Source organism: Herpailurus yagouaroundi, unplaced genomic scaffold, assembly GCF_014898765.1.
Source record: "Herpailurus yagouaroundi ecotype Mexico unplaced genomic scaffold, PumYag 163, whole genome shotgun sequence".
Classification (NCBI taxonomy): Eukaryota; Metazoa; Chordata; class Mammalia; order Carnivora; family Felidae; genus Herpailurus; species Herpailurus yagouaroundi.
In genome coordinates, this window is record NW_024412404.1 from 59,873,722 (window position 1) to 59,888,150 (window position 14,429).

At 49.2% G+C, this 14,429-nt stretch overlaps 1 protein-coding gene across 4 annotated transcripts in view; it reads right to left on the bottom strand.

The window, feature by feature from the left end:
- Positions 1-14,429, bottom strand: part of CPXM2 (carboxypeptidase X, M14 family member 2) — a 187,533-nt gene that overhangs the window by 14,056 nt on the left and 159,048 nt on the right. For 3 of the 4 annotated variants that reach the window (XM_040486694.1, XM_040486697.1, XM_040486696.1), the window contains 4 exons: positions 10,337-10,460; positions 8,687-8,883; positions 7,501-7,680; positions 1,565-1,862 (listed from right to left, as the gene is read on the bottom strand). In XM_040486694.1, the coding sequence (XP_040342628.1) occupies positions 1,565-1,862; positions 7,501-7,680; positions 8,687-8,883; positions 10,337-10,460 (799 nt within the window). Of the gene's footprint in view, positions 1-1,564; positions 1,863-7,500; positions 7,681-8,686; positions 8,884-10,331; positions 10,461-14,429 lie in introns of all 4 variants that reach the window. The other variant, XM_040486695.1, reaches the window with a different exon arrangement.

Consider the following 14,429-nt stretch of genomic DNA (forward strand, 5'->3'; position numbering starts at 1 on the left):
CTTTTCGAAACGTGACTATTGACCTGGCGCGGACAAATCCGGCCGGGTCCGGGCCGGATTTAGACACCGCAGCCATGAAAAATAAACAGATACTTCGCGTAAAGGTGGCTGTGGGTTTCTGGGGCTAGAACTGGAAAAAGCAAGAATGGTTTGTGGCCGCGAGAAGGTTGTCTTGCTCGACAGGGATCTGCCTTTATGTGCTTTTTATTCTGTGTAGGGCAAAACTACGATGGGGATAAATAAAATAGCTCTGTGGGGGAGGTCACCAAGAAAGAAATGGCAAGATTTCTGTACCTGTTAAAAAGTGGCCACAGGAACAAATCTATTTACTACTTGGAAATTTTTCTTTTCCCAAGCACGGACACGTCCCTGAAAAGTACGTGAAGGCGGATACGGGCAAGAGTCACGGCTGCGTGCTTCTGATCGGTTACACAGAGAACACACCCGCACCCACACTCGCACCAGCCCCCACGCGAGCCTCACAACAGCCCCAAAGGGCCTATCACCTTCATCGTTCGCCGTGCCCATTTCACAAATGGGAAATATGGGGGTCAGAGAGGGAAAGTAACTTGCCCAGGGTCACACAGCATCTGAGTGATGAAATGGAATTTGAATCCAGGTCCACTTGACGTGGGATATTTTTCAAATTCATCACTGGGTTGACCACCCCTCCCCCCCAGAGTCAAGAAAATAGGCAATGACCATTCTGCTTGGGGTCCTGCCATCCCAAAGCTGAGGGACCTTAGGGAACGTGACATCCTCACCCTTCCACATTTGGGAGCCCTGGGCCGGGGCAGCCTGGACACAGCAAAGAAAGCTTATCCTGAAACTGGGACTATGGCGTCCTCTGGGACTGATGTGAAGGAATTCCCAGAGTCCCTTCTGGAAGCTTCTCTGGTCCTGTGCGGATGCCAGAAGCAATACCACCTATTCCCTGCATCGTATGCAGTCGGGCTTCGACCAAAGGCTCTGCTGTGCCTGGGAGGCCGGTCTACTGACCTCCAGAAGACAGGAGATTTGTGAAACAGCGATCACACCATGTCAGGCCTCAGGAAACACCTGCAGCGTGGAGTCGCTTCACCCCTGAGTGTGGGATCAACGCCCGGCCCCTCCGGGTACCCACCGCAGGGGACGTCCCACTAATGGGAACAGCTCCGGGTGAAAACACCCTGGCTCCGGTGCCAACACCAGCGTGCTGTCTGTCCCTTGGCCGGGTGTGCCTTTTGGTCCGATCCTTCATCCAAGTGTACATTTGCTCATCTCTGACCCCCTACAGAATCCGAATAGCTCAGGAGCTACGTGCGGGCCACGGGGCCAAACAGAGAGATCCCTCGTAGTCACCAGGCCCCGGCTGTCTCATTCATAAAGTGGGGAGTAGCCACAGCCCCCCAAGACCACTGGAAAGATTAAGGAGCAGTCGACGTAGAGTGCTGGCACCCTGTAGATGGCGGACCACGGTCGCTATTATACCCGTGACAAGTGATAAGGGAGGGCTGGGAGGGGATGGCCCGTGGGTCCCTCCCTGTCCGGCTCCATGACAACAGCAGGGCCGCCAGAGACTTACTTCCGGCAACGGTGTGCCAGGAGGCCCCGTTGACGGTCCCGTCCTCTTTCTGGAAGTCTTCCGTGTGGCACACCCTCCTCCTGGCGTCGGTCATGAGGCGGTGTGTGGAGGCGTAGGAGTAGGCCAGCCAGCGGAACACGTGGTCGTCGGGCGTGGGGCTGTGCTCCTGCGTCTTCCACAGGGACCGCACCATGTCGTAGGGGTATGCCACCACCAGCTCGCCGCCCTGCAGGTTCCCACCCAGCACGAAGGGGATCTTCTCCATCCAGGCTATGATGGCCCTGGTCTCCACCGCCACCTGTGAACAGGGCGAATTTACACGGGGTGAAAATGGGACGGGGACTGCTTTCTCTCCCTACCTCCCAAACAGGGGACACAGTGGAAAGAGCAACCGTTGCGCGGAACACTTTTAGCAAAACGTAGAATTTCAAAACTCCGTCTGGGGAAGACCGAGTTTTGTGGAAATCGTGGATTACACAAAAAAGATAAATCGAGGGAAGTTTTCTTTTGGTAGGAATATTCCAGTTGATGCGCGGAGGGAAAGACAGAGTTAGATTATCAATACTCGGCAAGTCCCATGAGTTAAGGGGCCAGGGATGTTCATCCACGGCCGCAAAGCACAGAGAAAGAGAAAGCCAATATGGTCTGTCCCTCGAGGGAAGAAACACCTCAGAGAGAACATCAACCCAGAATATGACCAAGCCTCCCATCCAGGGGCCGGCAGCCTATTCCTGTAAAGGACCATATGGGAAATGCTTTAGGTTTGGAGGGCTCTGTGGTGTCTGTCCCAACTACTCAACTCTGTCCTTGTAGCCAGAAGCACCAGAGACGATACGCAGATGAACGTGGCTGTGTTCGAATAAAACACAAAACACTTACGCAAACAAGCCTGGGCAGCAAGAGGCCCACCTACGGGCTGTAGTTCGCCAACCCCTGTTCTGGGGAGCCTAGTCTGGTCTCGATCTCTCTGCCAGTTTACAGAAAGCAGAAGAAGAGGTTACGTGACATGGCAGGTATTCAGTCGGCAGCACCCAGGCAGTGGGAAAGGCTACAAGATGATGTAATCTGCTTGCTTATAACTTAGTTGTTAGAAGAGAAGCAGCGACGCAGGCAAGAGGATAAAAGACAGCAAGCGAAATGGCAGAAACCTACAGGGTAGGGGAGACTTGAAAGACGCAGCCCTCAATCACGATGAGGGCCCTTTAGTTGGCTCCTGATTTAAACCAACTATGAGAGAGAGAGAGCGATGGAGAATGATAATAGGGAAAACGTGAACACTGACTGGATATGTTATAATACCAAGGAATAATTTATTTTGATATGATAATGGGAATCATTTATTGGTTTTAAAAGAGACCTGAAGCTTTTAGAGATACTTACTGAGAGGTATTTGCAAATGAAATGATACCACACCTGGGATTCGCCCCAGTAATTCTGGAGAGGGGGAGAAAGTGGGTACAGATGTAGATGGAAGGTGAATCGACAGGCACTGAAGTTGAGATGCACATGGGGACCCTTAGAGCTTTCTAATTTTCTATGAATGGCATTTTTTAATGACAAAAAGTTGAAGGAAGGAAAGAAGGAAGGGAGGGAGAGAAAGAAAGAAAGAAAGAAAGAAAGAAAGAAAGAAAGAAAGAGAAAGAAAGAAAGAAAGAAAGAGAAAGGAAGGAAGGAAGGAAGGAAGGAACGAAGGAAGGAAGGAAGGAAGGGAAAGAAAGAAGGAAAAAAAGAAAGAAAAAGAACTGACAACATTAGATGCAAAAATTAGGTTGACAGGGTCAAATACTGCTCATGAATCTAACTATTTACCCTAAGTTACTGACTCCTATGAAGATAGTCCCAGCAAAATAAAGTCTGATAATGGAAAAGAAATAAACACTGGAAATGGCTTAACTGTGCAGCACAGAAAGTTGATTAAGGAATGAAATTGACTTGATAGGATTCATTAAGTTTTGTTTTTGTTCCTGAACACATCAGGAGCCCTGGAATGGACTAATCATAGAACTTAGCTCAATACACCATATCATCATTGGTCCACGCTTGTCCTTCTCTGTATTTTAATATAATAAACACCCGTGAACCCACCATCCATGCCCCAAACCAGATCTTATAGACAATTTCTGTGTAATATGTGATTCCGTCCCTCCCTTCCTCCTGCTTCCCACTCAGAGGCAACCACTGTATCCTCAATGATATACGATTCTTATTCTTTCTGTTTTGTTTTATCCTGTATGTGTATACCTAAAAATAGATCATGTGGTTTCACTTGCTTTCGATCTTAAAAAAGAGGGGGTAGCCACACTGTTGTCTTCTGCAATTTTTTTTTTTTAAATTTAATGTTTGTTTATCTGGAGAGAGAGAGAGAGAGAGAGAGAGAGGAAGGGGCGGAGAGAGAGAGAGAGAGAGGGAGACAGAGAATCGGAAGCAGGCTCCAGGCTCTGAGCAGTCAGCACAGAGCCTGACGCGGGGCTCGAACCCATGAACCGTGAGACCACGATCTGAGCCGAAGTCAGAGGCTTAACCGACCGAGCCACCCGGGCGTCCCTGTCTTCTGCAATGTTTTCATCTCAATGCATGTTTCGCGATGCACCTGCACTGTAGCATAAAGCTACAGCTCAGTATTCTCCACTTCGGTGCTAAGATCTCATCATTGCTCTGTCCTTGTGATGATGGGCATACAGGTAACGTTCAAGTTTTTGCTGTACTGGACAGTGTTGCTTCCAACTTTGTTCTGGCATACACGTGCTGAAATGTATCTTGCATAAGTCAGCAGAAGTGGAACCGCAGAGTCCTAGCATATACACATGTTCCACCTTACAAGATAACCAAATTATTTTCCAAAGTCACTGTGCTCATTTATACTTGCACCCACAACGCATAAGAGATCCACTGGCCCCAAGTCCTCTCCAACGCTCAGCTACTGTCAGACTTCTTAATTTGCCAACCAGTGGGTGTAAAATGTTCTCTTTTTTCTTTGCATCCCTTAGTACTAGTAAGGCTGAACATATTTTCATGTTTATTAACCATGTCTCCTCTGCCACACATTGCCTCTTCCTATCTCTTACCCCTTTTTCTATTGAGCAGTTTATATTTTTCTCATCTGTTATTCTTTATGTCTCTTGAATTTTTAATTCTTTTCCGGTTATTTAATTTGCAAATAATTTCTCTCAGTTTTTAGCTTCCCTCTTACAGCTTTTAAATTTTTGATGAGCAAGCTTTCTTATTTCGATGTAGTTGAGTTTATTAATCTTTTATTTTATGATTAATGTCATTTGGAATAGCTTTCTTCACTCTGAAACTAGCTATCTATATGACAAAGTTTCACTGAGAGATTTTACCGAGAGTGATTATTAAATCTTATCAAATGATTCTTTCTGCAGACAAATCACTTCATATTTTTTTCTTGTTTTTCTATCATTTCATTGATTCTGCTCTTATGTTTTGATCACAATCTTTATACATTGTGTGTGTGGGGGGGTGGTTCTTCTGTTATTTGTTCACTAGTTTCTTTAGCTCATTTTTAGCCTCTCTTCTTTGGAATATAATCATGAAAAGACACAAAACTCCAAAAAACACAGGAGGGTTTTGCAACTTTCCACAAATTTTGATATGTAATATTTTCATTATCTCTGTGTTCTAATTATTTTTTAGTTGCTAGTATAATCTTTTTCTTTGACCCATTATTTAGAAGTTTTAGGGTTTTTTTTAATTTTCTAAATACATGCTGATATTTTCATTAACCTTATTACTGTCTTCTAGTTGAACTATATGATGGTGAGAGCATCACGGTCTGACTTCTACTCTCCGAAACTGGTTGAGATTTCCTTTACAGCCCAGAGCATCATCTGTTTTTGAAAATGCTCCAGGGATTACTAAGGAGACTATGCATTCTCTAACGGGGGTGTACGATTCTTTCAGGTCCCTGTGTCAAGCCTGTCGACTGCTATTCAAGTCTTTACTTTGCTGACTTCTTATCTAACATAGCCACAACTGAAAAAAGGTGTTAGTGGTGGCAGATCTACGTAATTCTCCCTGTGTTTCCAAAACACAACAAGCTCAAAAAGCAAAATTCTGGTCTTAAAGCAAAGACTGAAATCCCAGGGTTTCTAGGACTGTGCTGAACTTGTTCCTGGTCGCTCATGGCCACAGGGCCAAGGACGCTGGCAACCATATTCCAATTCTGGTCCAAGAGTTCCAAAATTATAACATCATTTGAATTCCCAGCTTTACCAGGCATCATTAGTACGCTAGTTTAAAAAAGACGGGGGGTGGGGGATGGGAGGAGGGGATTGTGCAGGATGGAATTAGGATATAGGAGAGAGAATACAGAAGACTCAGAAGCCCTGAATCCTTTACCCCCAGTAAGCTGCCCCTGGGCATCCGAATTACCCCACAGGGCATCGCCACGGTCTGTCCAACACTGCTTGACTGGTTGCTTCTTGAAGGTCTAGATAACACCACCCTGTGCATCCCTAAGTGAGGCAACCATGCTGGTCTTCTTCCGCTGTGGGCTAGAGCCCCGAGGCAGAACAGGGGGGCTGCCTTCTATCCACTCATCATTTCTCTTTGGATTCCTCAGGAAGAGAAGCCAGTGCTTGGTATCTGTATTTTCTTTTTTACCTTGCAAAGTGCTGCCTAAAACACAGCATTTTCCAGCCTTCCTCATGATAGGTTGATAACATGTTTTGACTAAATTCTGGCCAATGAGATCAAGACATAAGTATTATGTAGCAATTCTGAGAATGCCTCTTAAAATTAATCAACGAGGGGCGCCTGGGTGGCGCAGTCGGTTAAGCGTCCGACTTCAGCCAGGTCACGATCTCACAGTCCGTGAGTTCGAGCCCCGCATCGGGCTCTGGGCTGATGGCTCAGAGCCTGGAGCCTGTTTCCGATTGTGTGTCTCTCTCTCTGCCCCTCGCCCGTTCATGCTCTGTCTCTCTCTGTCCCCAAAATAAATAAACGTTGAAAAAAAAATTAAAAAAAAAATTAATCAATGAGTCTGAAAGGAGGATCTTTATTGGTTTGTTTTTTTCTTAACTCTTTCTCTCCTCTTCCTTCACAGACACGACAGCTGGAGTACCGACTGCCATCTTAGATGATGACCTTGAGAATGAAAGTCACACGCTAACATGGTGGAGACAGACAGAGGAGTCCTTGGTTCCTGATGATCACAGGGCTTCCGTTTGGCTGCTTGGCTTCTGTCATCTACCTTTAGGGTCTTTCCATGTGAAACACAAACAAACAAACACCAAAAAAACCCCAAAATGTCTATCTCATTAAGCTATCATCATTTTGGTTTCTCTGTCGTTCCCACTGAACTTACCCCTAACGCAAGGCAGATCTCTTGAAGGACACACACACTCAGAGGTCAGGGGTAGAGGGGTAGATTACTATGGGCAGGGCAGGCAATAAAAGGCACGCGAAATTTTGTGCAAAGTCTTTCTTCTACAACACGCCCTTTGTGAAAGAACACCTGAAAATTCGAGGAACGCCTTTCTCATTCAATGCATTTTTCCTTCCAAAGAAGCACAACGTGAAATAATCCACGAAGACTTATGAAAATAAAAATAAGGTATCTCAAGCAATCCGGAAGGACTGCGGCCAATTCCAAAGCAACTCCATGGCACCACCAGAGCTCAGGGCAACAAGGACGGTAATGAACGCGCACGATGCAGGGGAAGGGTGCGGGGCGCTCTTTGTTGTCGGAGCCCTGTGTGGTTGTAAAGAAATATGATTCGATGATTTCTCTTTTATGAAGAAGAGCTGAAAATACCAACGTTAAAGGTAGTTGCTCTCTAGCACACTTCCCCACTTTTGGAGAAAACATGACAGGAAAACTGGCGTCGTCTTGCTCCTAAATGTCAGATCCTCTACCAACGCCAGTGGGTGTTCACCGTGGCCTTCCTCGGCTCTGCCCGTGGGGTATTTTTACTCACCGTGGCATTTTCAGACAGAAACCACTCAGGGATCGCAATGTAGTGATTGGGAACTTTCCTCGGGAGATTCTGTCGGTCCTCTGCCTCCCAGAGCAGCGTGTTTAGGTCAGGAAAGTTGTTGTTGATGTCGATGCCATCGTGGGTCCAGCGCCCCAGGGACCAGCCGCCCAGCTCCGAGCCCTGGGAGACAATTCCAAACGTGAGGGACCCACAGGGCTTCTGGACTCTTCTCACACAAGATGTCTCTATCTCTATGTCCGCCACCCATCCCCATCTGGGTGGATCTCTAAGCCTCTACACATCGTCTGGCCCAAAGATGGAGCCCAGAAGGGAACACTGAAGCATCTTCTATTACGACTTGGTGGGTGGTGAGTAATACAGCCAAATCCCTCCAAGAGGGAGGGCATCACCCCTGCCACATGGCCGAGCTCAAGAAGTATTACGCCCCTTCCTCCTCCTTCCCTCCCATGAAAGCTTCTAGAATGGTCAGATGAGGAACTCTGAGGAGGGATGACTCTAAGAGTCTGGCGTTGCAAAATCAACCACCACCACCGCGTCAACGGATTCTCTCTGCCGTGCCCACGAGTCCGGCTCACAAACCCCTAACCACCTGGCCTTGGCAAATCTGGGACTGAGAACCCCTCACCAGCTCTGCACCAATAAACGCAACCCAAAGTCTGTACTGTAAACGTTCACGGGACGGGTACCCAGTACCGTTTCCCATTTTATTCCCAGATAATACCAACAATCCTCTACATATAATTCTACAGTATGTATAGTCGGTGACCTACCACATTCTACGTCACAGTTAGAGCCTGAAATATAAACAACGGATCAGAATCACACACACAACTCTCCTCGGAGCACTGGCAAACAGGCAATAATAGAAGTGAGGGCCTGCCCCGATGCTGCGCTCGAACCGTGCTCAGTGTTCTCTTTATTCTAGTCTACTGCTGTTAGTGAAAACGTGCCAAATATCATCCTTCACGTTCACTGTTCCCACTCGCGGGCGGGTCTCAGACCCCCACGGTTCTCAATCCCCGCTTTGCGTCTTTCATACACCCGCCGGGTTCCCCTGGCTCAGCAGGGAGACGCTCAAAGGAAAGCTAATGATGCGTGAGTGAGATAGGCGCTCTGCCGGCGGGGGCCTCGCCGCTGCCCTGGGCACGCGGGGCGGCATCATTACCCCTTCATAGGCCTTCTCGTAGCCATCGGGGTTGAGGGAGGGGAGGATGTGGATCCGGGTCTCCTCCACCAGGTGGACGATGCGGGGGTTCCCGGCCAAGTACTCCTGACACAGGAACTGCAGCAGCAAGAGCATCAGCTCGCGGCCCAGCACCTCGTTGCCGTGGGCGCCCGCCATGTAGTGGAACTCTGGTTCGCCTTTACTCCAAGATGGGAAAAAACACAGGTTCATATGGATGCTTCTAGCAAAACAGCCCTTACCATTTAGGGTAAAAAAAAAAAAAAATCCCTGACAAATGCTTACAATTTTACCCTATCTCTTCTTACAAAAACCCCCGCCCCAGGGCGCCTGGGTGGCTCCGTCGGTTGAGCGACCGACTTCGGCTCAGGTCACGATCTCGCGGTCCGTGGGTTCGAGCCCCGCGTCGGGCTCTGGGCTGACGGCTCGGAGCCCGGAGCCTGCTTCGGATTCTGTGTCTCCCTCGCTCTCTGCCCCTCCCCCACTCATGCTCGGTCTCTCAGAAATAAACAAACATTAAAAAAAAAATTAAAAAAAAACAACAAATACCCCCTCCCCAAATTGTATCAGTACCATTTTTTTTTTTTTAATTCGCCAATAGTCAGGTATAGAAGAAAACGTGTAGAAAAATCATAGATGACACCAGCCCCTGGGGAATGGTGTTTATTCTTATTTAGCAAGAAAGGGTAAAGTAGCACAGGGCTTAAGGTTTAAAATTTACAAATTAAACACAAGCCAGAGCAATTATTTTTCTCTTTGGGGAGGCAATCGTTCTTCTTAAGAGAAGTTCCTATTAAGTCTTACAAGGACACACAGATGAATGAATAGAAGCGGAAAACAGTTCAGCAGGGGAAACAGGCACTGACACAATTCTACAAGGGGGCTGCCTTTGAGTTTTTCCCTTCTAACAGCTCAGCTCTCCCGGTGTTGTGTTTATCAGTGCCGGGCATAAGCTGACAATATTTCTCCTTCTCTCACCGACAAAGCTACTGCTTTTGAGGAAATGTGATTTTACCCGCAGATAAAGCCCTCACCCTTTCAAAGAAACTTCTAGGAGGAACTCCTGAAATAATGATGAATTTAGAGCTGAATGAAGCAGACCGGTCCCAGACTTAAATATCGGTGGGTTTCTAAAGGACTCGCGGATTTACCAACAAGAAAACCCAGAGAAGTCCCTCTGACCCAGAGGAGAATCCGGGTTCGGGAAAAGGCTGAAAATAGGAAATGTGTGAAAACAGAATTGAGATTTACAAAGACATTTAGGGGACCTCCTCTCACTTGAGCCCTTAATGACCAGGGAGTCCAGAATTTTCTTCGATAAAAGGATTCTGTCCTGTCTCTGGCCACTGTTTTCTTTGGTTAGTGTGACTGGTCTCAGAGCTGGAGGGCAGAATTAAATGTGGTTCATTTGGAGAAAAGAAAGGTATCTCTTGCTTAGATGAGCCAACAGCCCATATCACAAGGTAAGAGGTTCACAGAACCAAAATTTGCAGAATCTGCCTATGTGAGGGCGGTGCATGGACAGCTCCTGGCCTATTTCATGAATGTTCTCGCAGGGGTGAACCATCTCCTTGCTCTTTAAGAAGGCACCAGACAGGGAGGGACAGGTGCATCACTGAGGGGCCACCTCACCGACTTCGTGCTCCCCAGGGTGGTCGGAGATCTCCACGGCATACAGCTTCAGGCCCTGGTGGCTCTTGCCAATGTTGTAAATTCTGGTGATGTTGGGGCACATTTCATTCACGACCTTCATCAACTGAAAAGCAAAATGCAGTTAAGGCTCTGAGCAACGATGGCTATGCATTCATGGCGAAGGGCTTCCCAAGACGGCCACCTGCCATTCCCCTCCCACGGCCCCCCTGCGTGCCCTCCTCGCCCCCCAACACCAGCGCTATCCCTTCTGCCTGGAATGTTCTCCTCCAGTTGTGATTATCACCTCCCTTGAGGATGGTATTACCATTTTTACTGTGGTTTCCTGTGTTCTTGTTGTTTCCTCGCTAGACGACAGATCCTTTAAGGGACACACTGTGCCTTGCATCTCCCTATCCCTGCCTAAATAAATATTTATTACTGAATATCAATTTTTCTCATAACTTAATGAGCACCTTTGATGTCAGGCTGAGGAAAGGGACAGTGCTCCCACCCCCCTGGAGCTCACGGTGCAGCAACAGAGGGTAGTCATTTGATGACCCAATTCACGGGTGCCAAATGAAGGGGTCCAGAGAAGCCATGATAATGGGGGTCATGTGGTTACAAGGGGGAGGAAAGTGGACCTTGACAAGGAAATGCAAGGACGTGAAATAGATATGCGTTATTCCCTGGATTTTACTTTTTTAATTGTTTTTAAAAGATTTTAATTTTTTTGAGCGAGAGAGAGACAGAGACAGAGACAGAGACAGAGAATCCCAAGCAGGCTCCACACTCAGTGCAGAGCCCGGCACAGGGCTCGATCCCACGACCCTGGCTGGCATCATGACCTGAGCCAAAATCAAGAGTTGGATGCTCAACAGACTGAGCCCCCCAGGCACTCCTGAATTCTACTTCTGAAGTCAAGGTCGTTGGATGAACAGCCTCAGTGGGAGGGGGCGGGGGGAGCTCCAAGCTGCCAAAGGAGGTAAGGAAGGCTCATCTGCTGGTCACAGGAGCACAGGCTGCCCTTACGAGAAAGGAGAAGCTGATTATAAAGGACCGTTGTCCGCAACAAGGCCAAAGCAGAAACTCACTGTCAGTGGAGGACCAGCATGCAAGGGACCCATAGCTTCTACCCCCGTCACCATGAGGGATACATACATCGTGCAGGGCTGACGCGGAACCACATGCGTCACACCCCGTCTTCCCCAGAAGCACAGTAATAATATCACTAATAATGTCAACGATTCTATTCGTCACGCATCTGTGTCCTCACTGAATTTCACGATCACGACCGCCAGGGGAAGTAGGTAAGGCAGAGGTGATTGTTCCCCCTCTACAGATACGGAGACTGAGGCTCAGAGAGACACTGAGCGATCTGCCCGGGGTCACCCAGCCGGTACCAGATGTGGCCAGGGCTCTGGACTCCGAGGGCTCTTCTCTGTCCTTGAAGGCGGAGCAAAGCAATCGACACCGGCACATCTCTGCGGCCCGTTTGGTCAGCGGCACACCACGACCAGGGTGAAGACGGCTGCGGCGCAGCCACCATCCGAGTCGGGGCCCCACGCGCCAGTCCCTGCAGACTGTAGTCCCCCTCAGCTACCATCATCATCCTCGGCAAATCCTGATTGGCACGTGATCCACTGGCTTGGTTCAGATCAATGACTATTTCTGCACTCGGGTCATCCTTAACTGGGCAACAAACACCGCCATCCAGCACAGAGCCTGGCTGTCGTTTAGGGCCTACCCTCCTCCCCCGTTCAATCAGAGACAGAAGCAATGTGCCACCTGTGTTAGAGATCATGACCTCGACGCCAGAGAAGAAGAAGAACCTCCACCTTCCGCTGAACACACACTTCGCCGTGGAGACATCGCTCCGTAGGGCACGGCCTCGGCCAGGACTCAACAGTCACCTCTTCATACCCCGCCCATCACAGTGTTTTCGTACCGGCCACCCTCCCTCCTCGTGCTGTGGTGTCACGGGCACCCCCTTCTACACACGGCAAAGAGGACACGGGCATGTAAAGAATCTCCTTCATGAAGGTTCTTTACAATTCCCTCTGCACAGAGAGAAATTCTCTCTGAAATGCCAGGGAGGTGCCTCCAGCGGCCACCAGCCCCGTTAAAGACCTGGCAGGGGGTCCACCTTGCTTATTCCTGAAAAGGGTCAAGGATGTCTTACTGGAGTTGGAGTCTTTTTTTTTGTTGTTTTGTTTTGAGAGAGAGAGAGGGCACCAGTGAGGGAGGGGCAGAAAGAGAGAAGCAGGGCTCACCCTATATGGGACTCAAAATCACAAACAATGAGATCATGACCTGAGCCAAAGTCAGGTGCTTAACCATCTGAGCCATCCAGGCACCCAGAGCCTTGATGGTTAATGTGACAATAAGGACTAGAATTTCTTCCTGGCCTGAGAGCATGCATTCTTAGCAGGGGTGACATCACCCCCCCCCGCCCCCGGAGGTGAAAACTGGTCATCAGGGGCTAAACATCTTCCAGATCACGATGCTTTGTGGCTCTCCAGAGCTCAGCGCTACCCAACAAAGTCTTACTCATCAGTATTTCATATAATGGGTGGAGGATAATTGAGACAGTGTCTAAAAAGCCTCCTGGGGTGGGGGGTGACAATGAAACCAGGCTGAGAACGATCAGCTAGAGAGCGCCTAGCTTTGCAGAGTCCTAGCTTCATCAAGACTCTGCCTCCTCACCCCAGATGGGAATATGCTTTGCCAACCTCGTATCTACTGAATCCTAGGTTCTGCTGCTTCCCTCCTCTGCAGGAAGCAGAACTCGAGGCCCCTCCTCCAGAAATTCAGTTTCCAGCAATATACAAGAAGGGGCTTCTGCATAAAGGATGGGACAGTGACATGCTCGGTGGCACTTGCTGTGATGCTGCAGCCTTTCCCCGGGGGCACAAAGCTGGGAGATGTCCAAGCGCTCCAGGGCAGGAAGGCTGAGCATGCCGTTCCCACTCCCTGGAACGTTCTGCACCAGCATAATTACAACTATGAGGACACCATGGAAAATGGCCCGTGATCCAATATTCACTGAGGAAAGCAGGGCCAGATTACAACCATCCTCTGATCAAAATCGTAGGAATTCTGCGAGCACAGAAGCTGAAGCACTGGATGGGGACGGGGGAAAGATACAACTGGCTGATTCTTTAGGGTGTGGGTTCAAGGAGGACTGACCTTGAGCCTTGGGGTTTGCATTTGGTGCTGATGCAAAATGGCTCCTCCAATGAATTAAAATGGTTTTGAAAAGGGCGGGGGGAGAAGGGAAAAAGCCCTCTTCCACCAGCTTTCTTCATTTGCCTGAGAAACAGACACTGCATCTGGTCCCCTGGAGAAGGAACCCAGAGGGAGGGGGAGGGACGGAATGGCAGTAGGAGCATCCCACGGGTGAGGAGGTGGGCTCGTCCAGATCTGCAGGCCGTCAGCCACCGTCACCCACCCCCAGGGTAGGCTCGGCCGCTGTCCCACGGCCTCGTGCCCCTGCCCCACCGTCGCTGCCCTGGAAATCAATGCCACCAGCTGGCCACCTTCCAACCCATGTCTCTGTATCACAGCCCACTTACGGTCAGCCTATTCAAACTTCCTGTGCATCGAGACCTGGCTGCACCACATCCCAAACCAAAGTCAGATCATCAACCGTTGCCTCCAGACCACTTACTTTCTCCCTTTGTGGATGGTTCCTCACCCTCTTTGGAGGCACGTCAGACCCCGCCTCTCCCCAACTCATTCCAGCAGGTGACCTAGGACTAGTCAGTCCTGCTCAGAGGAGCCTCTCTCTCATCCTTCTTCAGGCCCAGCGGCCTCTCTCCTGGGGACTGCGGCCATCCCTGCCGGTCTACTCCCCACGTGACTTCCAGGCTAATCTCCCCGAAACACTACTCGGCCACATGAAAACTTCCTCTGATTCTCAGACTCAGTGCAAAAGCTTCTCCCGGCAGACTGTTCCAGAAACATGCCATTCGCTCCTATCCCCATACCTTTGCTCTCGCTGCCTGGGGTGCCCGCCCTTCTGTCTGTCTTCACCTGCCCAAGGCTGGCCAGCGATGATAACCGACCCCATCTGCAACCAAATCCCTTCCCAACC